Source organism: Pongo pygmaeus, chromosome 1 (assembly GCF_028885625.2).
Source record: "Pongo pygmaeus isolate AG05252 chromosome 1, NHGRI_mPonPyg2-v2.0_pri, whole genome shotgun sequence".
NCBI lineage: Eukaryota > Metazoa > Chordata > Mammalia > Primates > Hominidae > Pongo > Pongo pygmaeus.
In genome coordinates, this window is record NC_072373.2 from 156,133,166 (window position 1) to 156,159,408 (window position 26,243).

General features: G+C 36.7%; 1 protein-coding gene across 4 annotated transcripts in view; it reads left to right on the forward strand.

Moving 5' to 3' along the window:
- The window catches only part of LRRIQ3 (leucine rich repeats and IQ motif containing 3), a 175,969-nt gene extending 150,043 nt beyond the window's left edge, over window positions 1-25,926 (forward strand). For 3 of the 4 annotated variants that reach the window (XM_054482267.1, XM_054482280.1, XM_054482286.1), the window contains 2 exons: window positions 5,860-6,580; window positions 25,184-25,926. In XM_054482267.1, coding sequence (XP_054338242.1) covers window positions 5,860-6,580; window positions 25,184-25,337 — 875 coding nt within the window. In that variant the 3' untranslated portion in view covers window positions 25,338-25,926. The remainder of the gene's footprint in view (window positions 1-5,859; window positions 6,581-25,183) is intronic. The other variant, XM_054482274.1, reaches the window with a different exon arrangement.
- Window positions 25,927-26,243: the final 317 nt, after the last annotated feature.

The following is a 26,243-nucleotide window of genomic DNA, read 5'->3' on the forward strand; positions in this document are numbered from 1 at the left end:
ACCAGGTAGCTTATAAACAAGAGATTTTTTTAAATCATTCCAGAGGCTGGGAAGTCCAAGAACAAGACACCAACAAATTTGGTGTCTGTTGAAAACCCACTTTCTGGTTTATATATGGTGCCTTCTGGCTGTGTGCTCACATGATGGTAGAAGATGAAGGACCTCTATCAGGCCTCTTTTTTTATATATATATACTTTAATTTCTGGGATACATGTGCAGAACCTGCAGGTTTGTTCCATAGGTATACACGTGCCATGGTGGTATGCTGCACCCATCAACCCATCATCTACATTAGGTATTTCTCCTAATGCTATCCCTCCCCTAGCCCATCACACCCCAACATGTCCCCAGTATGTGATGTTCCTCTCCCTGTGCCCATGTGTTCTCATTGTTCAACTCCCACTTATGAGTGAGAACATGTGGTGTTTGGTTATCTATTCTTGTGTTAGTTTGCTGAGAATGATGGTTTCCAGTGTCATCCATGTCCCCGCAAGAACATGAACTCATCCTTTTTTATGGCTGCATAGTATTCTGTGGTGTATATGTGCCACATTTTCTTTATCTAGTCTTTCAGTGATGGGCATTTGGGTTGGTTCCAAGTCTTTCCTATAGTGAACAGTGCCACAATAAACATACATGTGTATGTGTCTTTATAGTAGAATGATTTATAATCCTTTGGGCATATACCTAGTAATGGGATTGCTGGGTCAAATGGTATTTCTGGTTCTATATCCTTGAGGAATCACCACACTGTCTTCCACAATGGTTGAACTAATTTACACTTCCACCAACAGTGTAAAAGCATTCCTATTTCCCCACATCCTCTCCAGCATCTGTTGTTTTCTGACTTTTTAATGATTGCCATTCTTACTGGTGTGAGATGGTATCTCATTGTGGTTTTGTGTTGCATTTCTGTAATGACCAGAGATGATGAGCTTTTTCTCATATGTTTGTTGGCCACATAAATGCCTTCTTTTGAGAAATGTCTATTCATATCCTTTGCCCACTTTTTGATGGGGTTGTTTGTTTTTTTCTTGTAAATCTGTTAAGTTCTTTGTAGATTCTGGACATTAGCCCTACATCGTATGGATAGATTGCAAAATTTTTCTCCCATTCTGTAGGTTGCCTGTTCACTCTGATGATAGTTTCTTTTGCTGTGCAGAAGCTCTTTAGTTTAATCAGATCCCATTTGTCTATTTTGGCTTTTGTTGCCATTGCTTTTGGTGTTTTAGTCATGAAGTCTTTGCCCATTCCAATATCCTGAATGGTATTGCCTAGGTTTTCTTCTAGGGTTTTTATGGCTTTAGGTTTAAGTCTTTAATCCATCTTGAGTTAATTTTTGTATAAGGTGTAAGGTACGGATCCAGTTTCAGCTAGCATATGGCTAACCAGTTTTCCCAGCACCATTTATTAATTAGGGTACCCTTTCCCCATTTCTTGTTTTTGTCAGGTTTGTTGAAGATCAGATGGTTGTAGATAAGGGGCGTGATTTCTGAGGCCTCTGTTCTGTTCCGTTGGTCTATATATCTGTTTTGGTACCAGTACCATGCTGTTTGTGTTGCTGTAGACTTGTAGTATAGTTTGAAGTCAGGTAGCATGATGTCTCCAGCTGTGTTCTTTTTGCTTAGGATTGTCTTGGCTATGTGGGCTCTTTTTTGTTTCCATACGAACTTTAAAGTAGTTTTTTCCAATTCTGTGAAGAAAGTCAATGGTAGCTTGATTGGGATAGCATTAAACCTATAAATTGCTTTGGGCAGTGTGGCCATTTTAATGATATTGATTCTTCCTATCCATGAGGATGGAATGTTTTTCCATTTGTTTGTGTCCTCTCTTATTTCCTTGAGCAGTGGTTTGTAGTTCTCCGTGAAGAGGTCCTTCACATCCCTTGTTAGCTGTATTCCTAAGTATTTTATTCTCTTTGTAGTGGTTGTGAATGGGAGTTCACTCATGAATTGGCTGTTTGTCTTTTATTGGTGTACAGGAGTGCTTGTGTATTTTGCACATTGATTTTGTACTCTGAGACTTTGCTGAAGTTGCTTATCAGTTTAAGGAGATTTTGGGCTTAGACGATGGGTTTTCCTAAATATACAATCATGTCATCTGCAAACAGAGACAATTTGACTTCCTCTTTTCCTACTTGAATACCATTTATTTCTTTCTCTTGCCTGATTGCCCTGGCCAGAACTTCCAATACTATGTTGAATAGGAGTGGTGAGAGCAGGCAACCTTGTCTTGTGCCGGTTTTCAAAGGGAATGCTGCTAGTTTTTGCCCATTCAGCATGATATTGGCTGTGGGTCTGTCATAAATAGCTCTTATTATTTTGAGATACATTCCATCAATGCCTAGTATATTGAACATTTTTAGCATGAAGCCTGCTGAATTTTGTCGAAGGCCTTTTCTGCAACTATTGAGATAATCATGTGGCTTTTATCATTGGTTCCGTTTATGTGCTAGATAATGTTTATTGATTTGCATATGTTGAACCAGCCTTGCATCTCAAGGATGAAGCTGACTTGATAGTGGTGGATAAGCTTTTTGATGTGCTACTGGATTCAGTTCACCAGTATTTTATTGAGGATTTTCGGATCAATGTTCATCAGGGATATTGGCCTGAAATTTTCTTTTTTTGTTGTGTCTCTGCCAGGTCTTGGTATCAGGATGATGCTTGCCTCATAAAATGAGTTAAGGAGGATTCCCTCTTTTTCTATTGTTTGAAATAGTTTCAGAAGGAATGGTACCAGCTCCTCTTTGTACCTCTGGTAGAATTCAGCTGTGAATCCCTCTGGTCCTGGACTTTTTTTGGTTGGTAGGCTATTACTGCCTCAATTTCAGAACTAGTTATTGGTCTATTCAGGGATTCAAATTCTTCATGATTTAGTCTTGGAAGAGTGTATGTGTCCAGGAATTTATCCATTTCTTCTAGATTTTCTGGTATATTTACATAGAGGTGTTTATAGTATTCTCTGATGGTAGTTTGTATTTTCTGTGGGATCTGTGGTGATATCCCCTTTATCATTTTTGATTGCATCTATTTGATTCTCCTCTCTTTTCTTCTTATTAGTCTGGCTGGTGGTCTATCTATTTTGTTGATGTTTTCAAAAATCCAGCTCCTGGATTCATTGATTTTTTGAAGGATTTTTTGTGTTTCTGTCTCCTTCAGTTCTGCTCTGATCTTAGTTATTTCTTGTCTTCTGCTAGCTTTTGAATTTGTTTGCTCTTTCTTCTCTAGTTCTTTTAATTGTGATATTAGGGTGTCAATTTTAGATCTTTTTGCTTTCTCCTGTGGGCATTTAGTGCTATAAATTTCCGTTAATATTATGGCAGAAGGTGATGTGGGAGCTGGCATATCACATGAAGACAAAGGTGCCAGGCTTTTTAAAACAACTAGCTCTCATGTGAACTACCATAACAGGAACTCTCTCATTATCATGAGAGGGCACCAAGCCACTCATGAGGGTTCTACCTCATGACCTAAACACCTCTCACTAGGCCCAATGTCCAACATTGGAGATTGCATTTCAACATGAGATTTGGAGGGGACACACACCTAAACTACATTGCTGCACAAACCAAACTGTGCAAAACAGTAGGCTAGGGGCTGGGAATGTAGCATCAAAGACCAAAGGAGTAGATCCTTACTCATAAGAAGGTTATATCAAGTTCGATCCTATAGCTAAAAACTACTACATAGAGCTTTAATGTAAGTGGACTATGATTAATTCTATCAGGAAAAACATATGTGATAGTTTAAAACATATGAATTCTTTTTTAAGCAATAAGGAAAATATGACATGTGAAAAGACATGGAAGAATGCATAGAATATGAACAGATATAGATAAGAAAAACAGCATACTGAGCAAAACTTAAAATAATAGAAGCAAAGGCCCAACGATGATAAGATATGATGCATGTGTTGGGGAAAAATATGTCGCTCTTTTCTGGTATTATATAATCCTAGGCCAAAAGTGGAAACTATTCTTCAGTCTATGGGTGGAAAGCCATAAAGATTTTGTCTTCCTTTGTTTGTATATAAGGTACAATGTTGTTAGAACCCTACTTAAGAAAGATAAATATTATAGCAGTGAGTGATTTCTTGAAACAGAGATTCTGAAAACAGAGAAAGAAATTAGGAGACTTTTAAAAGTGTTAATGGAACTATGTTCAACCAGCTAATGAGAGACTCTGACTTTTGACTCTTTGGCTCCCCAGTCTCTTGCTTTGGACGCACATATTTAGTGTTTATTTCTGGACACTTTGGCTTTATATCCTGATGGACTGCCTTTTCTATTTGCTAGACTTGATTTCCTACTTTGCTGTAGAATTTACTTACTTTTCCAATGTTGATACTCCTGTAGCCTTTCGTGAAAATCTTGCCTATTCAATTATTTTCTACTGTCCTTCTAGACCACAAGCCCTGCCCTTCTTCATAGTTCCCTTAACTTCCATAAAACCACCAGCATCATATTTGACATTTTTACACATAAAGACAAGGTAATTTTCTAAGGAAGATCAAACCCTTGTAGACTAGAGTTAGCAGGAATGTAATTTTAATAAGTGGAAGAAATCAGGAAACATCTTTTTCTCCTAAATTAAGAAGCATAACTTTTATACTTGTATTTGTCACCTGATTATGAATTCATTAGTAGGTCTGTCAAAAAGTAAATATGCAAACAACAATGTGATTTAATTTATTGTATTAATTAGGTTGGGTATAGTAACAAATAGACCCAGAAATGTATATTGACTGAAACATAATTACTTTTGATTTCTGGCTTCATGAGTGACCCAACTTGGATGATTCTGGTCCATGAGCAGTTTTTTCAACAAGTGATTCAGGCAGGCAAGCGGCTTCTATCTTATGGTTCCACCATCTTTTGGGGTTTCATTCTCATCTCTACGTAGTGGAAAGAAGGTGCACATTGTTTCTTAAAACAATCCCTTGGACAAGGAATGACACATAGCAATTGTGTTCACACTCTATTAAAAAGAACTTAGCCCATGGTCACACAAAGGAAAGCAAAGGAAGCTAAGAGTTTTAGTATTTTTGTCTGTCCAAAAAAGGGAAAAACAATTGATGGCTGCTATTATTTTCCACTAGAGTTAAGAAAAATAAGGTAAAATGGATTATAATGCCCTTTGCAAATATGACATACTAATAACTTGTTAAATGTGGCCTAAGGCTGCCTCTGTTCCTTGAGTCCTTATATAATGAATTGCAACCTAACTTAGTATGTAAACAAACTGAAAGCCTAACTTAGGGGTATACTTTTGTAAAAGATAAGTAAGTCATAGCCAATCACAGCAGCCAAGCTTCAGCCAATCACAGGCCACCAACTGATACGATTATGTCCAAATAAGGCAAAATTGAACCATAACCAATCAAGCTGTTTCTATATTTCTTCCATTTTCTATCTATAAATACTCCCTGCTCATTTATTACGCAGAGTTTTCTAAATTTTCACTGGTTCTCGGTGCTACCCAGTTCATGAATTATTCTTTGCTTAATTAAACTTTGTTTCTTTTAGCAAACTATATGAAAAAATAATACGTGTGGTTAAGTAGTACTAAGTATGTGATAAGATGCTGCTATTAAGTCAGTGTAAGTTAAGTAATTGTGGAAGATAATACAGAAAATATAAGAATTAGATTCAGTGCATTTCTATGTGAAAATGTTTTAATAGTGATTTTCTTCTCCAAAGTTACTATTAAATCACAAGTTGAAAAGGTACTTGGGGAAAATTCTTCTTAGTAAAGTAAATAACAGGTTCTTATCAAGTTTATTGATATATTTGGACAGAAAATAAAATGTGCTTAGCTCTCATATAATGTATGATATTTGTGTTCTGTTTGATGTAGGTCAGGAGTCTGAAGATGAAATTGTGGGTGAACAATTGGATACCAGTTTTAGGATATCAGTTTTCAAACTACCCATATACACTTCAGGTTCATTGAAGAATAATGCAGTATTGAGAGAGAAAAAACAAGATTTTTTTCCTCCATATCCTCAGCCAATCTTTACTACTCATCCAAAGCCAATCATTAAAAAAGACATACGATTGGAGAGGAGTATGAAAGAGTTTTTTGCAACACAGAGAGCTGGTATGAAACTCCGAACATTTAGTGATATTGACAAATATTACACAGAACAAAAGAAGCAGGAATGCCATAAAGAAAAAGTAAGAGTTGTAGCCATGGCACAAGTTTCTCGAGAAAGAGTTAGAGTAACTGTTAATGAACATTTGAATCAGAAAAAATATGCTACACAAAAGCTAATTGAAGAAAATAAAGAAGCAATTCAGAACAGTTTACGACAAGTTTGGCAAAACAGATTCAACTACCTTGAAAAAGCTAGAGAGAGAAGAGCTCTGTTTCTAAAAGAAAAATCCCAAAAGGCTGCAGAGCGTTTATTAGTTCAAAACTTAAATAATGAGCGCACTCTTTTGACCAGAGGACTACTTAAAATTGACAGACTGAAGAAGAATGAGGCTGTCCTAAAAGAGAAAAGCCTGATTGTTAAGCAAAAACTAAAAGCAGAAAAATATGGAAAGAATTTACTTAAAGAAATGAAAAAAGTTAGGTAGGTACAATTTAGATATAATAGAAGCATTTAAATCAATTACATATGAATATTGCATGCTAAATTTTAAGATCTAATAATTAGTATTCTGTTTATAACATAGTACATTCTACTTTGAAAAATTAAAACAAAGAACAAATCATGTACTATTACCAAAGATAAGGCAATAAAATAACTCTGTCTTTCCCCATCTCTCCACCTGTGCAACAAAACCTATCTACCTCTTAGTTATGAGTTGTTCTTATTATCACAAATGGCATCATCATCAGCCTCTTGACCAGTGCTATCAACCTCAGTTTTTTTGCAACAAAGTCTTCGTTGCCAATATCTAATGTTTTTCTACTCACTTTACTTCTAAAAGGAGTCTCAAAAGGATCCTTCCTTGTCAATATGACTCCTCCTATTCTAACTTAGGCTCTCATAATCTCTCCACGAATTCACATTATTCTTCCAACTGAGATCTTCATTCCTATTCTTCATCTTTTCATCAACCCAAGTCTTTTCTCTGGCCTACAAACCTCAACAGTCTTTAAAATAAAGTTCTGATCACATCACTTCCTATTTAAATATGTTAATAGCTTGCAGTTGTTCACAGAATAAAACTGAATTTGCTCTAAATGGTATTTCAGACAATGTGCTCTGTTCTTTCTGGTCTAGACTTATCTCACGCTAAATTTTCTGCTATAAATTCCTCCCTCCTCCCTCTAGCAGCACTCTGCTCTAAACAGAATATTCTCTACTCCCTACCCAACTTTATAGTCTCTTATTCCTATGCCTTTACTGATACTATCCCCTTTTTTCTCAAATGTGTACTCCTCAAGAGCACTACAAGCTCACAATGTTAATGTTGTCTAGATATTATTATGCAACACAAGCCTCTATGTTATTGTGCAAATCAGAATGCTTTGCTGTGTTCTAATTGGTGAGAAGGTGGTGCCTACATGTGAAGAAAAAGACACTCTTTTCTCCCGGGAAGTGCCTCACAAGTGGCTGCTTCTTGACTGTGTGTGACCTTGTTTTGTACCTACTTGCCCTCATCATACAATGCATGAACTGCACAACCACTGGTAAAATTTATACTTTTATTACCCATCCTTTAGCAACCAACTCAAAGGCATTTTCACTTTTAATCTTACCAACTGCTCCTCCAGTCTGAATTAGTCTCTTTAATTTTGTGGTGATTTTATATACTTTATTGGAATCTCCATGTTACCAGTTATAACCAGAGAGCTTTTATCATAGTTGCATGGTTGGCTTACGAAGTCTTTTTTTAAATTCTTTATTTTTTATTTATTTTAGTTTAAATTCCAGGATAAAAGTGTAGAACGTGTAGGTTTGTTACATAGATACAAGTGTGCCATGGTGGTTTGCTGCACCTATCAACCCGTCATCTAGGTTTTAATCTCTGCATGCATTAGCTATTTGTCTTAATACCCTCTCCCCCCTCACCCCCAACCCCCCAACTGGCCCCAGTGTGTGTTGTTTCCCTCCCTATGTACATGTTTTCTTGTTGTTCAACTCCTACTTATGAGTGAGAACATGCAGTGTTTGGTCTTCTTTTTCTGTGTTAGTTTGCTGAGGTTGATGGCTTCCAGCTTTATCCATGTCTCCCTGCAAAGGACATGATATCATTCTTTTTGTGGCTGCATAGTATTCCATGGTGTATATGTACCACATTTTCTTTATCCAGTCTGTCACTGATGGACATTTGGGTTGGTTCCATGTCTTTGCTATTGTAAATAGTGCTGCAATAAACATACGTGTGCATGTGTTTTTATGGTAGAATGATCTATATTCCTTTGGGTATATACCCAGTAATGGGATTGCTGGGTCAAATGGTATTTCTGGGTCTAGATACTTGAGGAATCTCCACACTGTCTTCCACAATGGTTGAACTAATTTACATACCCATCAACAGCATAAAAGCATTCCTATTTCTCCACAGCCTCACTAGCATCTATTGTTTCTTGACTTTTTAATAATCGCCATTCTGACTGGTGTGAGTTGCTATCTCATTGTGGATTTGATTTGCATTTCTCTAATCATCAGTGATGTTGAGCTTTTTCCATATGTTTGTTCACCACATAAATGTGTTCTTTTGAGAAGTGTCTGTTCATATCCTTTGCCCACTTTTTGATGGGTTTTTTTTTCTTGTAAATTTGTTTACATTCCTTGTAGATTCTGGATATTAGCCCTTTGTCATATGGATGGATTGCAAAAATTTTGTCCCCTTCTCTAGGTTGGCTGTGCTCCCTGATGATAGTTTATTTTGCTGTGCAGAAGCTCCTTAGCTTAATTAGATCCCATTTGTCAATTATGGCTTTTGTTGTCATTGCTTCTGGTGTTTTGGTTATGAAGTCTTCACCCATGCCTATGTCCTGAATGGTATTGCCTAGGTTTTCTTCTATGGTGTTTATGTTTTTGAATTTTACATGTAGGTCTTTAATCCGTCTTGAGTTAACTTTTGTATAAGACATAAGGGAGGGGTCCAGTTTCAGTTTTCTGCATATGGCTAGCCAGTTTTCCCAGCACCATGTATTAAATAGGGAATCCTTCACCCATTGCTTGTTTTTGTCAGGTTTGTTGAAGATCAGATGGTTGTAGATGTGTGGTGTTATTTCTGAGATCTCTGTTCTGTTCCATTGGTCTATATATCTGTTTTGTTACTAGTACCATGCTGTTTTAATTACTGTAGCCTTGTAGTATAGTCTGAAGTCAGGTAGCGTTATGTCTCCAGCTTTGTTCTTTTTGCTTAGGTTTGTCTTGGCTGTATGGGCTCTTTTTTGGTTCCATATGAAATTTAAAGTAGTTTTTTCTAATTCTGTGAAGAATGTCAATGGTAGTTTGATGGAAAAGTATTGAATCTATAAATTACTTTGGGCAGTATGGCTGTTTTCATGATCTTGAGTCGTCTTATCCATGAGGATGGAATGTATTTCCATTTGTTTCCTCTCTTATTTCCTTGAGCAATGGTTTGTAGTTCTCCTTGAAGAGGTCCTTCACATCCTTTGTTAGCTGTATTCCTACATATTGTATTCTGTTTGTAGCAATTGTGAATGGGAGTTCTTCATGATTTGGCTCTCTGCTTGTCTGTTGTTGGTGTATAGGAGTGCTTGTGATTTTTGCACATTGATTTTGTATCCTGAGACTTTGCTGAAGTTGCTTATCAGCTTAAGGAGTTTGTGGGCTGAGACAATAGGGTTTTCTAAAGATGGAATCATGTTGTCTGCAAACAGAGACAATTTGACTTCCTGTCTTCCTATTTGAATACCTTTTATTTCTTCTTCTTGCCTGACTGCACTGGCCAGAACTTACAATACCATATTGAATAGGAGTTGTGAGAGAGGGCATCCTTGTCTTGTGCCAGTTTTCAAAGGAATGCTTCCAGCTTTTGCCCATTCAATTTGATATTGGTCATGGGTTTGTCATAAATAGCTCTTATGAGATATGTTCCATCAATACCTAATTTATTGAGAGTTTTTAACATGAATGGATGTTGAATTTTATTGAAGGCCTTCTCTGCATCTATTGGGATAATCATGTGGCTTTTGTCATTGGTTCTGTTTATGTGGTGGATTACATTTATTGATTTGCATATGTTGAACCAGCCTTGCATCCCAAAGATGAAGCCAACTTGATCATCATGGACAAGCATTTTGATGTGCCGCTGGATTCAATTTGCCAGTATTTTGTTGAGGATTTTCACATTGATGTTCATCAGGGATATTGGCCTGAAATTTTCTTTTTTTGTTGTGATCTCCGCCAGGTTTTGGTATCAAGATGATGCTTGCCTCCTAAAATGAGTTAAGGAGGATTCCCTCTTTTTCTATTATTTGGAACAGTTTCAGAATGAATGATACCAGCAACTTTTTGTACCTCTTGTAGAATTCTGTTGTGAATCTGTCTGGTCCTGTGCTTTTTTTTTCGGTTGGTAGTTATTAATTACTGCCTCAATTTCAGAACTTGTTATTGGTCTATTCAGGATTTCAACTTCTTCCTGGTTGTCTTGTGAGGTGTATGTGTCCAGGAATTTTTCCATTTCTTCCAGATTTTCTCATTTATTTTGTAAAGTTGTTTTAGTATTCTCTTTTTTGTAGTTTGTATTTCTGTGGGGTCAGTGGTGATATCCCCTTTATCATTTTTTATTGTGTCTATTTGATTCTTCTCTCTTTTCTTCTTTATTAGTCTAGCTAATGGTCTATTTATTTTGTTAATTTTTTCAAAAAAAAAAACAACTCTTGGATTCCTAGATTTTTTGGAGGGTTTTTCGTGTCTTTGTCTCCTTCAGTTCTGTGCTGATCTTAGTTATTTCTTGTCTTCTGCTAGCTTTAGGATTTGTTTGCTCTTGCTTCTCTAGCCAACCCCCCACCTTTTTTTATGAAATGGATTTTCACTCTCGAAGCCCAGGCTGGAGTGCAATGGCATGATCTTGGCTCACTGCAACCTCTGCCTCCCAGGTTCAAGGAATTCTCCTGCCTCAGCATCCCAAGTAGCTGGGATTACAGGCTTGCGCCACCATGCCTGGCTAATTTTTTGTATTTTTAGTAGAGATGAGGTTTCACCATCTAATTCAGGCTGGTCTTGAACTCCTGACCTCAGGTGATCCACCCACCTTGGCCTCCCAAAGTGCTGGGATTACAGGCATGAGCCACCATGTCTGGCCTCTAGCTCTTTTAATTCTGATCTTAGGGTATCATTTTGTGATCTTTCTATGGCTTTCCGATGTAGGTATTTAGTGCTATAAATTTCCCTGTTAATACTGCTTTAGCTGTGTCCCAGAGATTCTGGTATGTTGTCTCTTAGTTCTCATTGGTTTCAAATAACATTGATTTCTGCCTTAATTTCATTATTTACTCAGGAGTCATTCAGAAGCATGTTGTTCAATTTCCATGTAATTGTGTGGTTTTGAGTGAGTGTCTTAATCCTGAGCTCTAATTTGATTGCACTGTGGTGTGAGAGACTGTTTGCTATGATTTCAGTTCTTTTGCATTTGCTGAGGATGGTTTTACTTCCAATTATGTGGTCAATTTTAGAATAAGTGCCATGTGGCACTGAGAAGAATGTATATTCTGTTGATTTGGTGTAGAGAATTCTGTAGATGTCTTTTAGGTCCACTTGATCCAGAGCTGTGTTAAAGTCCTGAATATCCTTGTTAATTTTATGTCTCATTAATCAGTCTAATATTGACAGTAGGGTATTAAAGTCTCCCACTATTATGTGTGGGAGACTATGTCTCTTTGTAGGTCTCTAAGAACTTGCTTTATGGATCCAGGTGCTGCTGTATTGGGTGCATATATATTTAGGATAGTTAGCTCTTCTTGTTGCATTGATCTCTTTACCATTATGTAATGCCCTTCTTTGTCTTTTTTATTTTTGTTGGTTTAAAGTCTGTTTTGTCAGAGACTAGGATTGCAACACTTGCTTTTTGTTTTCTTTTTTCCTTTCCAATTTGCTTGGTAAATCTTCCTCCATTCCTTTATTTTGAGCCTATGTGTGTCTTTGCACGTGAGATGGGTCTCCTGAACACAGCACACCGATGGGTCTTGACTCGTTATCCAATTTGCCAGTCTGTGTATTTTAATTGGGGCATTTAGCCCATTTACACTTGAGGTTAATATTGTTATGTGTGAATTTGATCCTGTCATCATGATGCTATCTGGTTATTTTGCACACTAGTTGGTACAGTTTCTTCATAGTGTCATTGGTCATTATATTTTGGTGTGTTTTTGCAGTGGCTTGTACTGGTTTTTCCTTTCCATATTTAGTGCTTCCTTCAGGAGCTCTTGCAAGGCAGGCCTGGTGGTGATGAAATCCCTCAGCATTTGCTTGTCTAGAAAGGATTTTATTTCTCCTTCACTTATGAAGCTTAGTTTGGCTGAATATGAAATTCTGGGTTGAAAATTCTTTTCTTTAAGAATGATGAATATTGGCCCCCACTCTCTTTTGGCTTGTAGGGTTTCTGCTGAGAGGTCCACTGTTAGTCTGATGTGCTTCCCTTTGTAGATTACCTGGCCTTTCTCTCTGGCTGCCCATATGTGTCTTGGGATTGATCTTCTCATGGAGTATCTTAATGGTGTTCTCTGTATTTCCTGAATTTGAATGTTAGCTTTTCTTGCTAGGTTTGGGAAGTTCTCCTAGATAGTATCCTGACATGTGTTTTCCAGCTTGGTTCCCTTCTCCCCATCTCCTTCAGGTACTCCAATCAGTCTTAGGTTCATTTTTTTTACATAGTCCCATATTTCCCAGAGATTTTGTACATTCCTTTCATTATGTTTTCTCTAATCTTGTCTTCATGACTTATTTCAGCAAGGTAGTCTTCAAACTCTGATATCCTTTCTTCTACTTGGTCGATTCACCTATTGATACTTGTGTATGCTTCACTAAGTTCTCGTGCTATGTTTTTAGCTCCATCAGGTCATTTATGTTCCTCTCTAAACTGGTTATTCTAGTTAGCACCTTCTCTAACTTTTTATCAAGGTTCTTAGCTTCTTTGCTAAGAACTTTAGCACATGCTTCTTTAGCTTAGTGGTGTTTATTATTACCCATCTTCTGAAGCCTACTTCTGTCAATCCATCCATCTCATCCTCTGTCCAGTTCTGCACCCTTGCTGGAGAGGCATTATGATCATTTGGAGGAGAGGAGGAACTCTGGCCTTTTGGTTTTGCAGCATTTTTTTCACTGATTCTTTCTCATCTTCATGAGTATGTCTAGTTTTGATGTTTGAGGCTGCTGACCCTTGGATAGGGGTTTTGTTGGGAATTCTTTTTTGCTGATGCTATTGTTGTTGTTTTATGTTTGATTGTTTTTATTTCAATGGTCAGGTCCCTCTTCTGTAGGGCTGCTGAGGTTTGCCAGAGGTTCACTTCAAGCACTATTCATCTGGTTCACTCCTGTGCCTGGAGATGTCACTTGAGGAGGTTGGAGAACAGCAAAGATGAGTGCCTGCTTCTTCTTTTGGGGTCTCTGACCTTGAGAGGCACCTACCTGATCTCAGTAGGAATGCTTATGTATAGGGTGTCTGACAATCCCTGTTTAAGAGTCTCACCCAGTTGAGTGGCACAGGGAGCAGGACCTGTTTAACGAAGCACTTTGACCATCCCTTGGTGAAAGGTGTGTTTTGCTGGGGGGAAACCCACTTGTCTGGGCTGCCCAAATTCCTCAGAACTAGCAGGAGGAAAAGTTAAGTCTGCTGGTCTGCAGAGACTGTGGCCACCCCTCACCCTAGGGGCTCAGGCCCAGGGAGATCAGACTTCTGTCCCTGAGCCCCTGGCTGGAGTTGTTGGAGTTCCTGCAGGGAGGCCCCACCCAGTGAGGAGGGAAAGGTCCGGGTCGGGCCTGAAGAGGCATTCTGGCTGCAGTCTGCCACAGCCGGTGTGTTGGGCTGTGGGGGATACCTCTTGGGACCAAGCCACCCAGCCTCCCTGGCTCCATCAGGGGAAAAGCATATCCTGGAGCTATAGAGATGGCTGCTGCCCTATACCCGCCCTGGGAGCTTAATGTGTTAGGCAGCTATCAGTCCCAGTGTTGGCTGGTGCCCCTCCCCTAAGGACCTCAGGCAGCTTAGACAGTAGGCAGTGGCACCTGTGATGCTGGTTGCCCCTCCCCTGGGAGGCTTAAGCAGATTCTAGTTGAGTGGCTGTTGAGAATCTGAATGGCTTCCCGGTGGCATGGGTTCATGAGTGGGATCCTCCAATCCTTGGGTTGCACAGTTCCATGGAAAAAGCACGCTTTCCTAGGCTGGGTAGCACACTCACCATCTCCCTTGACTGGGGTGTGGAGGCTCCCCTGCCTCGTGTGGCCCTTAGGTGGGCCACCACAGCACACTGCTCTTCCTTCCTCTCCATGCATCATACCAGCTGCCTAGTCAGTTCTTGTTTTTTTGTTGTTGTTGTTTGTTTTTCATTTTGTTTTGAGACATAGTTTCACTCTTGTTGCCCAAGCTGGAGTGCAATGGCACGATCTTGGCTCACTGCACCCTTCGCCTCCCAAATGATTCTCCTGCCTCAGCCTCCTGAGTATGGGATTACAGGCGTCTGCCACCACACCCAGCTGTTTTTTGTATTTTTAATAGAGACAGGGTTTCACCATGTTGGCCAGGCTGGTCTCCAACTCCTGACCTCAGGTGATCCGCCCCCCTCAGCCTCCCAAATTGCTGGGATTACAGGTGTGAGTCACCTCACCTGGCCCTAGTCAGTTTTGATGAAGACCCTGCATACCTCAGTTGCCAGTGCAGGATTCAGAGGCGGTTATGGTTCTTTTTGATGACAGCCTCCAATCACCGCTGCTTCTAGTCAGCCATTTCGGCCCCACCCCCTCAAGAAAATAATCAAGTCTTTGTATTATTCACTCCATCTTTCTATTTCAATGCCCACTATAGTACCTAGTTAACAAATTTATTCAACACATATTTCTTGAGGAAAGTAGGCAAGAACCTCAATTAGTAAAGGTTGTATATAAACTCATTTAAGTCATATAACAACCACCGAGAAGAGAGTGCTTTTTATGTATTTGTACTTAAGTCATTTAGAATAAGAAGCAATGTATATTTTTTCTAAATGCTTTTACAATGAAGATAAATAATCAGAATAATATTAAACATAGAGTAAAAATGTAATTAACCAAGTTACGAAAGTAGCTTCACTAATCATTAGACTAAGTAAACTTCTTAGTACAAGTGCTTAATTCATGGCAGTAAATTTGCCCTGCACATTTTTTCTGCCCCTCTGTGATCACTGGTGCTTCTACTAAGTAGTACCTACCTTCAATTCAAATAATTCAAGTAGTAATTCATTTCTAGCTCTTGAAGAGTTCTCTTACAGGTGACGTAGGCACGTAAAGATCATTTGGCCCAAGAAACTGAAAATTGAGGTGGGAAATATGGCAAAAAGCAATGAGATTAACAGAGTTACGTAATAATACCAGCAATAACACAAACACTACAAATAGACAATTAAAATTTCAAGTACATTAATAGGTTTATGGCTGACACTTCTATAACAAAGACAGATTAGCAAGAAAAAGGCATAACAAATTTATTTCATCAAAATATTATGTGACCTAGAAGCTTTCTAAAATGAAGACCCAGGGACAGCTATTATTATGCTTAGATTTGATGAAGAATAGACAATTTTGTAGAAGTATGATTGGAACAAAAAGAAAAGGGTATGACCTAATGGTAATGAACTGGGGATGAGGAGTACCAAGCAAGGCCTGTTTGTTCAGCTTCTTCTTGGCCTTTCTATGTAATATTCCTTCCCTCCTGGTTTAAAGTATGGCACTTGTCACAGTGTTTAAAAGAGAGGAGGCAGAAGTTGAGAGCAATCTTTCTGCTTCTGCAAGTTTCTCAGTTTCCTTCAGCTTAAAATACATAGTGTGCCAATGTGCCATATTTGGGGGCAGCATTTTTTGCTACTCCAAAATCAAAACCTTCAAAGAGAAGCCTTAACTAAACCAGAGTGTTACTTCACTTAAATTCTCCCTTGCCCTGCCATACAAAGATGAATAAGATATGCTTGATCCTCCAAGAACTCAGTCCAGTGGCAAACATAAGCATACATTTCAATTGTTACAAAAAATAGTAGTAGGAGAAGTACTATTGTTGATTCACATTGGAAAAGCAGAGAGGTGAGAGGATACCATTATAGTAGAGAGGTAAGGCAAGGAGAAGAGGATAAGCAAAGTTGGAAAGTTCAAAATAGGTGAAGCTAGGGGAGATCAAGGAGATCGTGAATATTCCTGTATCTATAGCAGAAAGTTTATGAAGAGTAGTTGACGGTGCAATTGCTTGAGAAACATCAACTTTATTAAAAAGAGCATCTAAGTCTCAGTAGACAGTTGTGCAGTAAAGACCATTAGGATTCCTACCAGAAAGATACATTGCATTTTACACATGTATTTTACCATAAAACTTTCCTTTCAAGAAATATCTCAGAAAATAATTCTTAGGACACACTTTGGACAAAACTTTCTCAAACAATTGCAAAAATAGAAATTGTTTTATGGTGGAGGTTTTAAAATTTTAAACCAAATTTGGTAAAGTAGGAGCTTTGTTGACTCAAAATATTTTAACTTACAGTTAGTAAATTTAAATTTTATTAGTTGCCAAGGAACATTTTTAAGAACATAAAACCATGACCCATATAAATATAAAATGAGCACATGCCAAAGGTATCATTTAACTCATTAAAGAATAAATAAGTTGTGAGAATTCAAAAAGCATTTATCTATCTATCTATATATTATATCTATGTCTATGTTTATGTCTACTCCTATGTCTATATTGATATTGGCAATCAAAAATGCTAAATTAAGTTCACAGATAGGTGCAAAACTAGTCAATATTCACTGGGCATTAATCAAACCTAACTTAGCTGAACACAATTATTTATATCTCTATAAACAAGAATCATTTGTATTGCTCATAGTTTTTCTTAATTTAGAGTTGTAAAATTGTTCAAGGAGATTGAAAGGCACAGATAGTTCTGAAGGGTGTACTAGCCAGGACTCCGAGTAATTTTATTTTAGCCTTTCAAAGTCTTTCACACATTTTTTCTCTGATATTAGATTGAAACTGATCAGCCACAGTTTTATCCTAGTGGTATTTCAAATGGCCAAATTATGTATATACGTATTTAAGGCTTGTATAGAAACACTTAAGAGATCTTCAGAACTGCTTATTTTATTTAAAATTTTAAACAGCATCATTTTTAAAAGCCTGTGCTAGAAAGGAGTTTTAAATAAGAAAAAGCATTTGCCTTTTCCTACTTATAAGCAATTTAAGCTATTTACTGATGTGTTTTATGTAATACTTTATTATGTATGAAAAATATTATATATTTCCCCCTCCAAATTTAAAATCATTTTCTTTAGTGTACACTTTGTGTGGGGGGTGTGTGTGTGTGTGTGTGTGTGTGTGTCTGTGTGTGCTTTGGAAATATTTTCTATAACTTATTTTAATTTAAAAAAGTATTTTGGAAAAGAAAATGAAAGCTAGTATGATGTATTGAAATACAAATCTAGTGCAAGTCAATCTAATTTAATCAGCTTAGTTTTTTCACAGTAAATTGAATGTCTGGCCATAATTAATTTTTAAGGAATACAGACTCAAACCAGCATCCTAATATATGTTAACTGAATTATCTTCTCTCATAAGCTACTGCAAAAGTATTAACCTGCAGAGAACATAAGAATAGGGCAATGTTTTGGTTATGTGAGTAGTATGTCCCAGCAGGCATCTTTGAGTTTTACTCTAAATATTTTCAAATAAAGATTAGGTATCAATATACAGAAAGAAGCTGTGATCAAAAAGTGAAATCTAACTGGAGACTTCTGAAATTTTTCAATTCTGATACTTTTTCCGCTGATGATTCTTTATTCTCTTGACCTAAAAGCATTCTGATAAATTTCAATAACTAGTGAAGTCATTATTGAGAATGTAGCTCCCTAATCCTGCTATGTGGAATGAGAAAGAGTAAAAGAAAAAAGGGGAACCATAAAGCTCTAATTTAGAAAGTTAATAAAATACCCACAGGAGTATTTAAGCATTAATTAAAGATAGACTTTGAAATGAAAGAATCTATGTATCAGATAAAAGCTAGTCAGGGGTTTTTCTAAGATATTCATGTCTGTACTCTGAGAAAGTGATGATACTGTTCAAGCCAGGACAGCAGGGTGTCCATTTTGAAGTAGGGTATCACTTAGCATAGAAGAGCTAGAAAATAAAGTGGTTTTTCAATTACACCATCTTCAACTTGTCCTTATTTGGTCATCAATTGACCCCCCATACTACCATCTTAATTTACTGTGGTCTTTACATCATTTTGACTTATGAAGCTTTTTCTCTCCATCCAATTTCTGCCATAATCATTGTTAACTTCCAAATTCATAAGAACAGCCCTCCCAATTACCTAATATCAACATTTTTGGACACCAACAATCTTTATCCTACTGGACGTTAATAAACTGATTTCCATAGACACATACAAAGATCCTCTTATCACTTGGAACTGCCCCACCTCTTAAATCTTCAACTCCTATATATTTATTTATAACTAAAATCTATCTTTTCAACTCCTTTCTTCCTCAACTCGTTTCTTCCTTTACTTCCACCACACATATCCTCCAAATATATGGTGACACCCATCCATCAAATAACCTCCTTTATGCACTTTTATTTTCATTTCTAGTGTAGGCTCCGGGGTTCTTTAATTCAATTATTATTTTGTCCATTCTCTCCAGTGTCTCTAAAGTTCTTTCATTTCATTGCCTTGATTATGCTAAAATGTTCCTTACAACCCTCACCTTGGAACAATTCAACTATCTATCTTCATTTCCTGTATTCAGATAAAAATGTCTAGAAGAAATCAATGCCCCATAGATTTATGCCAATATTAATTTTATGGTCTCCAACTTGAGCTGCTCCCACAGTTGCTTGCTTTCTCTTGTTACCTACAAGAGCCATTTAAAATCTTCAACAGTACAGCTTTCTATTCAAACACCACTTATGCCCTCTCCTTCTCAACAAGATACTTTATCTATTTCCCAAAGAAATTTTACGACTTCAAGCTTTAATTCATTCAACTTCCTATATCCATATTTATAAAATTCTATATATTTTATATTTACCACAGTTTCCTTTTCTGCTGTCTCATGATTAGGTTTCCATTTTCCTGTTAAAAGCTAATAAACTCTCCTCTTATAATTCTTATAATCTTTAAAATCAAGTAATGTAAGGCTGCTGTGTTAGTTAGAATTATGGCTACCAAGAAGATAGATACCATGCCCTCCTTGATTCCCAGAACTATGAATATGATGAGATAGCACACCTGTGAATGTGTTGGTAAAGGGACTTTAAATATGTAATTAAGGATATTGCTTAATTAACCTTAACATAAGGAAATTATTCTGGATTATCCAGATGGGCCATTGTATCACATGAGCCTTTCAAATACAGAGACAAAAGAGAACATCAGATTCAAAGTATGAGAAAGGTTTTACATGATATTGCTGACTTAAAAATGGAGGGAAGCACAGGGAAAGAGTGATGATAAAATGAATTCTGACAACAACCACTGATCCTGGATGAGGACCCAAGACCTAAATGAGAACCACTGCTCTGGCTGACACCTTGATTTCAGCCTTGTGAGACCTAAGCAGAAAACCCAACTAGCCACAATGTGCCTGGACCTCTGACCTAACGAAACTATGAGCTATTATAAGGTGGTTGTTGTAAGCCAATACATTTATGGGTAAATTGTTATGCAGGATGAAAAATAGAGATTCCATCTTTGTTCTGTTTTCCCAAGATTGTATTGGTTGTTCTAGGACCTTTGCATTTTCATATAAATTTAAATTTTAATAAATTCAAAACATTTAAATTTAACAAATTTAAAATAAATCTGAATTAATATATATTTAAAACAAATGTAAATGTTAATTTCTAATTTCTATCGTAGAGGCTCTTGGCATATTAATTGTAATTTTATTAATCCATAGATCTACTTGGGAAAAATTGACATCATAGTAATATTATCTTATAATCTTTGAGATGATATAACTCCCCATTAATTTGATCTTTTTAAATTTCTTTCAGCAATATTTTATCATTTTTAGGTATAGACCTTGCCTATCTTTTATTACATTTATGTCTAAATATTTTATGCTTTTCTGGTCACAGTGTAAGTGGAATCACTTTCTTGATTTTATTTTCCAATTGTTTGACATTGGTATACATGGATATAATGATATAATTGATTATTTCATATTTCTCATTCTCTAAGACTTTTTTATATATTTTTATTATTATACTTTAAGTTCTAGGGTACATGTGCATAACGTGCATGTTTGTTACATATGTATACATGTGCCATGTTGGTGTGCTGCACCCATTAACTCCTCATTTACATTAGGTGTATCTCCTAATGCTATCCCTCCCCCCTCCCCCCACCCCACAACAGGCCCCGGTGTGTGATGTTCCCCTTCCTGTGTCCAAGTGTTCTCATTGTTCAATTCCCATCTATGAGTGAGAACATGCGGTGTTTGGTTTTTTGTCCTTGTGATAGTTTGCTGAGAATGATGGTTTCCAGCTTCATCCATGTTTCTACAAAGGACATGAACTCATCATTTTTTATGGCTGCATAGTATTCCATGGTGTATATGTGCCACATTTTCTTAATCCAGTCTATCATTGTTGGACATTTGGGTTGGTTCCAAGTCTTCGCTATTGTGAATAGTGCTGCAATAAACATACGTGTGCAAGTGTCTTTATAGCAGCATGATTTATAATCCTTTGGGTATATGCCCAGTAATGGGATGGCTGGGTCAAATGGTATTTCCAGTTCTAGATCCCTGAGGAATCGCCACACTGTCTTTCAAAATGGTTGACCTAGTCTACAGTCCCACCAACAGTGTAAAAGTATTCCTATTTCTCCACATCCTCTCCAGCACCTGTTGTTTCCTGACTTTTTAATGATTGCCATTCTAACTGGTGTGAGATGATATCTCATTGTGGTTTTGATTTGCATTTCTCTGATCGCCAGTGATGATGAGCATTATTTCATGTGTCTTTTGGCTGCATAAATGTCTTCTTTTGAGAAGTGTCTGTTTATATCCTTCGCCCACTTTTTGATGGGGTTGTTTGTTATTTTCTTGTAAATTTGTTTGAGTTCTTTGTAGATTCTGGATATTAGCCCTTTGTCAGATGAGTAGATTGCAAAAGTTTTCTCCCATTCTGTAGGTTGCCTGTTCATTCTGATGGTAGTTTCTTTTGCTGTGCAGAAGTTCTTTAGTTTAATTAGATCCCATTTGTCAATTTTGGCTTTTGTTGCCATTGCGTTTGGTGTTTTAGACATGAAGTCCTTGCCCATGCCTATGTCCTGAATGGTATTGCCTAGGTTTTCTTTTAGGGTTTTTATGGTTTTAGGTCTATCATTTAAGTCTTTAATCCATCTTGAATTAATCTTTGTATAAGGTGTAAGGAAGGGATCCAGTTTCAGCTTTCTACATATGGCTAGCCAGTTTTCCCAGCACCATTTGTTAAATAAGGAATCATTTCCCCATTTCTTGTTTTTGTCAGGTTTGTCAAAGATCAGATAATTGTAGATGTGTGGTATTATTTCTGAGGGCTCTGTTCTATTCCATTGGTCTACATCTCTGTTTTGGTACCAGTACCATGCTGTTTTGGTTACTGTAGGCTTGTAGTATAGTTTGAAGTCAGGTAGCGTGATGCCTCCAGCTTTGTTCTTTTGGCTTAGGATTGACTTGGCAATGCAGGCTCTTTTTTGGTTCCATATGAACTTGAAAGTAGTTTTTTCCAATTCTGTGAAGAAAGTCATTGGTAGCTTGATGGGGATGGCGCTGAATCTATAAATTACCTTGGGCAGTATGGCCATTTTCATGATATTGATTATTCCTATCCATGAGCATGGAATGTTCTACCATTTGTTTGTGTTCTCTTTTATTTCGTTGAGCAGTGGTTTGTAGTTCTCCTTGAAGAGGTCCTTCACATCCCTTGTAAGTTGGATTCCTAGGTATTTTATTCTCTTTGAAGCAATTGTGAATGGGAGTTCACTCATGATTTAGCTCTCTGTTCAAATAAACTAGAAAATCTAGAGGAAATGGATAAATTCCTTGACACATACACCCTCCCAAGACTAAACTAGGAAGAAGTTGAGTCTCTTAATAGACCAATAACAGGCTCTGAAATTGAGGCAATAGTTTATAGCTTACCAACCAAAAAAAGTCCAGGACCAGACAGATTCACAGCCAAATTCTACCAGAGGTATAAGGAGGAGCTGGTACCATTCCTTCCTAAACTATTCCAATCAATAGAAAAAGAAGGAATCCTCCCTAACTCATTTTATGAGACCAGCATCATCCTGATACCAAAGCCTGGCAGAGACACACACAAAAAAGAGAATTTTAGACCAATATCCCTGATGAACATCAATGCAAAAATCCTCAATAAAATACTGGCAAACTAAGTCCAGCAGCACATCAAAAAGCTTATCCACCATGATCAAGTGGGTTTCATCCCTGGGATGCAAGGCTAGTTCAACATACTCAAATCAATAAACATAATCCAGCATATGAACAGAACCAAAGACAAAAACCACATGATTATCTCAATAGATGCAGAAAAGGCCTTTGACAAAATTCAACGACCTTTCATGCTAAAAACTCTCAATAAATTACCTCAAAATATTAAGAGCTATTTATGACAAACCCACAGCCAATATCATACTGAATGGGCAAAACCTGGAAGCATTCCCTTTGAAAACTGGCACAAGACAGGGATGCACTCTCTCACCACTCCTATTCAACATAGTGTTGGAAGTTCTGGCCAGGGCAATCAGGCAGGAGAAAGAAATAAAGGGTATTCAATTAGGAAAAGAGGAAGTCGAATTGTCCCTGTTTGCAGATGACATGATTGTATATCTAGAGAACCCCCTTGTCTCAGCCCAAAATTTCCTTAAGCTGATAGGCAACTTCAGCAAAGTCTCAGGATACAAAATCAATGTGCAAAAATCCTTAAGACTTTTAAACAGTTCTTTTACTTACATTTTCTTCACAGCTTATAATGTTTATCTGTAGGAGGGCTATTTTAGTACATTTATTGACTTAATTAGTATCCTTAATTACATGTGCAAGATTCCTTTGCTATGATTTCTACACTGCTACATGTCCAGACCTGACTACTCTCCTGATTTCTAGGCTTATAGTACTAGTAGCTAACTTTTAGCTACTGCTAAAATGATTATTAAATGCTAGGCACTCCTTTATGGATTTTAAATGTGTTAGTTTATTTACTTCCTACTAAACCCTGTGAGTTGAAATGTCCTCTTTATAAAGATGAAAAAAAAATGATACAGAGAGAACTTAAATAACCTATCTAAAATCACACCAACAATACATTTCAGAGCCAAGCAGAATGGCTTTACTTCCTGTACTCTTAACTATAAGCCTTCACTTCTCTGTATTCAACATCCTGGGCATCACCACATGAATAAGTAGGCTCTTAACACTAACCATTTCCAGTCAGAACTCTAATCTTTCTTCCCATCTTGTTGCTCTACCTACATTTCTTTCTGTTGAATGCCACTATTATCCATCCAGTAAAATGAATTATTTAATGTTAGGCATTCACCTAAGAATTTTTAATGTATCAACCCACTTAGTCCTTTACCAACCCTATGAGTTAGATTATCTCCCTAACAATGAAGAAAATGAGCCAGAAAGAACATGAATATCTTGTCTAAAATCACATCATCAATAAGCTGCAGGCTTTTTAGACTTAACCCTCTCTTTCTCTCCTCAAGTTCAGATTTCTGAGTATACCTACACATAAATAAAGTATTTTATGATCTGGCCTAAATTTGTTTCTCCAGCCTTGCCTGCTCCCTTGTTCTCCTTCCCAGACTGTAAGACCCAGACAATTAGATTGATGTCAGTTCTTGGAGCATTCCAAGCTGTGCTACCCTCTCTACCTTTGTTTTGACTGTGTTCATGCTATAAAAATAATTTGAACAAAATTCTCTTCCACTTTCTGACTGGAAAATACACATCTTTCAAGATTCAGTTCTAAGGTTATTTTAACTCTAAACTCTTTTTATCTTCCCCTCCTTGCTCTTTAGTTTATATTTACCAAGTTTTTACTCAAGTTTTTCCTCACTCTGACTTGTTACGTAATGTTTTCACGATGAACCATAATCTCATTTGTATATTTATATACATTGAATTCTCTTAACTTTTGATAAGCTTCGCGTAGTTACATCATGTCATATTTATGTCTCCAGCATCTAAGGTTAGTGCCATGCATCACAATACATAATTGTTGAATAAATAAGAATGAATGAATGAAATCTCCTAAGACCTGTGACATTTCCCCGGTTTGGCAGAGTATTAGTCCACTAGGACTGCCATAACAAAATATCACAGGCTGGGTAGCTTAAACAGTAATTTATTTTCTCCCAGTTCTGGAAGCTGGAAGTGCAAGAACAAAGTGTCAGCAGGTGTGGTTTCTGTTGAGCCCTCTCTCCTTGGCTTGCAGATGGCCACCTTTGCCTTGTGTCCTCCCATGGCCTTTCTTCTGTACACTCACATTTCTGCTGTTGCTTCCTCTTCTTATAAGTACACAAATTATATTGGATTAGGACCTACCCATATAATGTCATTTACCCTTAACTACTTCTTAAAGGCCTTATCTCCAAGTAGCCACATTCAAAGACACTGAGAGTTAGGACTTTGACATATGAATATGGTGGAATGCATTCAGTCCATTACAGAGTTGAAGAAGTAGCTTGGGTTTAGTGAGGCTTAAGTAGATGTATTTTAAGTGACGACATAGGGTAGTTTAGATGCCTCTTTGGAAATCTAAGCCATAGTTTGTGAGAATTTTTAATTATAGCTTATAGATATCTCATAAATACTTGTCTAATATGAATATTGTTTAATGATATAACCAAGTTATATAAATGGAATTCTGTCTTTCTCACTTGGATATGCCTATTTTGAAGACATCTAATTATCATCATTAACAGTCTAATAGATTGCATGGTTTCAGTATTTAAAAGTATCTCATTCTATTACCTTTCTTTCTCCTCTTAGGTCTCGAGAAATATATAAAAGACATTGTGAAGAAAAATTTGTTATGGATATGATTGCCTTTGAAAAAGCCTGTGAAAGACTTCAAGATGCTAAAACAAAAGTAGCAATTGTGAAAACAAATTTAGACTTTGAAGTTCCCAATGGACTGATATAATGAATCAATGCCAGATCACATCCTATGATCATCTTAAATTATAGTCATTATTTTTAGTTGAAGGAATTTGAAATAATACTCTAAAGCAAGAAATACTCTACATCACAAGATGGATTTATATATAAATCTTCTAAAAATATAAAGATTAGTTAAAATGTTTCTCTTATTGGTCATAATTTAACTTAAAGTTGACTTAGCACCTCTGAAAAATTTCTTAGATCAGATGCCTAAGGAACAATTAAACTGATTTTATTTATTGCAGACAATGTTGCAATTACATTGCTGATGTTCTGTTTCATATTCTTTCTAAATATAGCAATTCATAAGCTAATTTAGGTTTTTCTGGAAACCTTAGAATAGTAATTTCTACTCCAACTGCTGACTTTTATTAAGACACTGTGTACGTTGATGACTTTTATTACCTGCTTTTATATATTTAATTATATTTCCTGCTTATTTTGTTAAAACAATTTCTGAATTTATTTTTTAAAATATGGTTTCAATATTTTGTCGGTGATATATGCTGTTATAAAAATTCAGAAAATATGAACTATGAAAAGTAAATTAAACATTCTTATCACCTTTCTTGAAGACTGTAAGATTTTTGTATATTTACTTTTGATGGGTTTGCCCTGTTTGGTATATATGTGAAGACAGGGAAAAGACAGAGGAGAGAAGCAAGAGAGAACCCATATAATTATATATTGGAATCATAAAATATACAGAAATGGTATATATTAACCATAAGTCTGTTTAATACATACCAATGGTAGAAAATTTGAAAAATAAACTTAAAAAAGACATAAAAATCCTTTGTAAAATTTGCATCCATTTTCAACAGGGATTTCATATATCTAGAAAGATGGGTGTCTCACTATAATTATGACATTGTTCACTAAATACGAT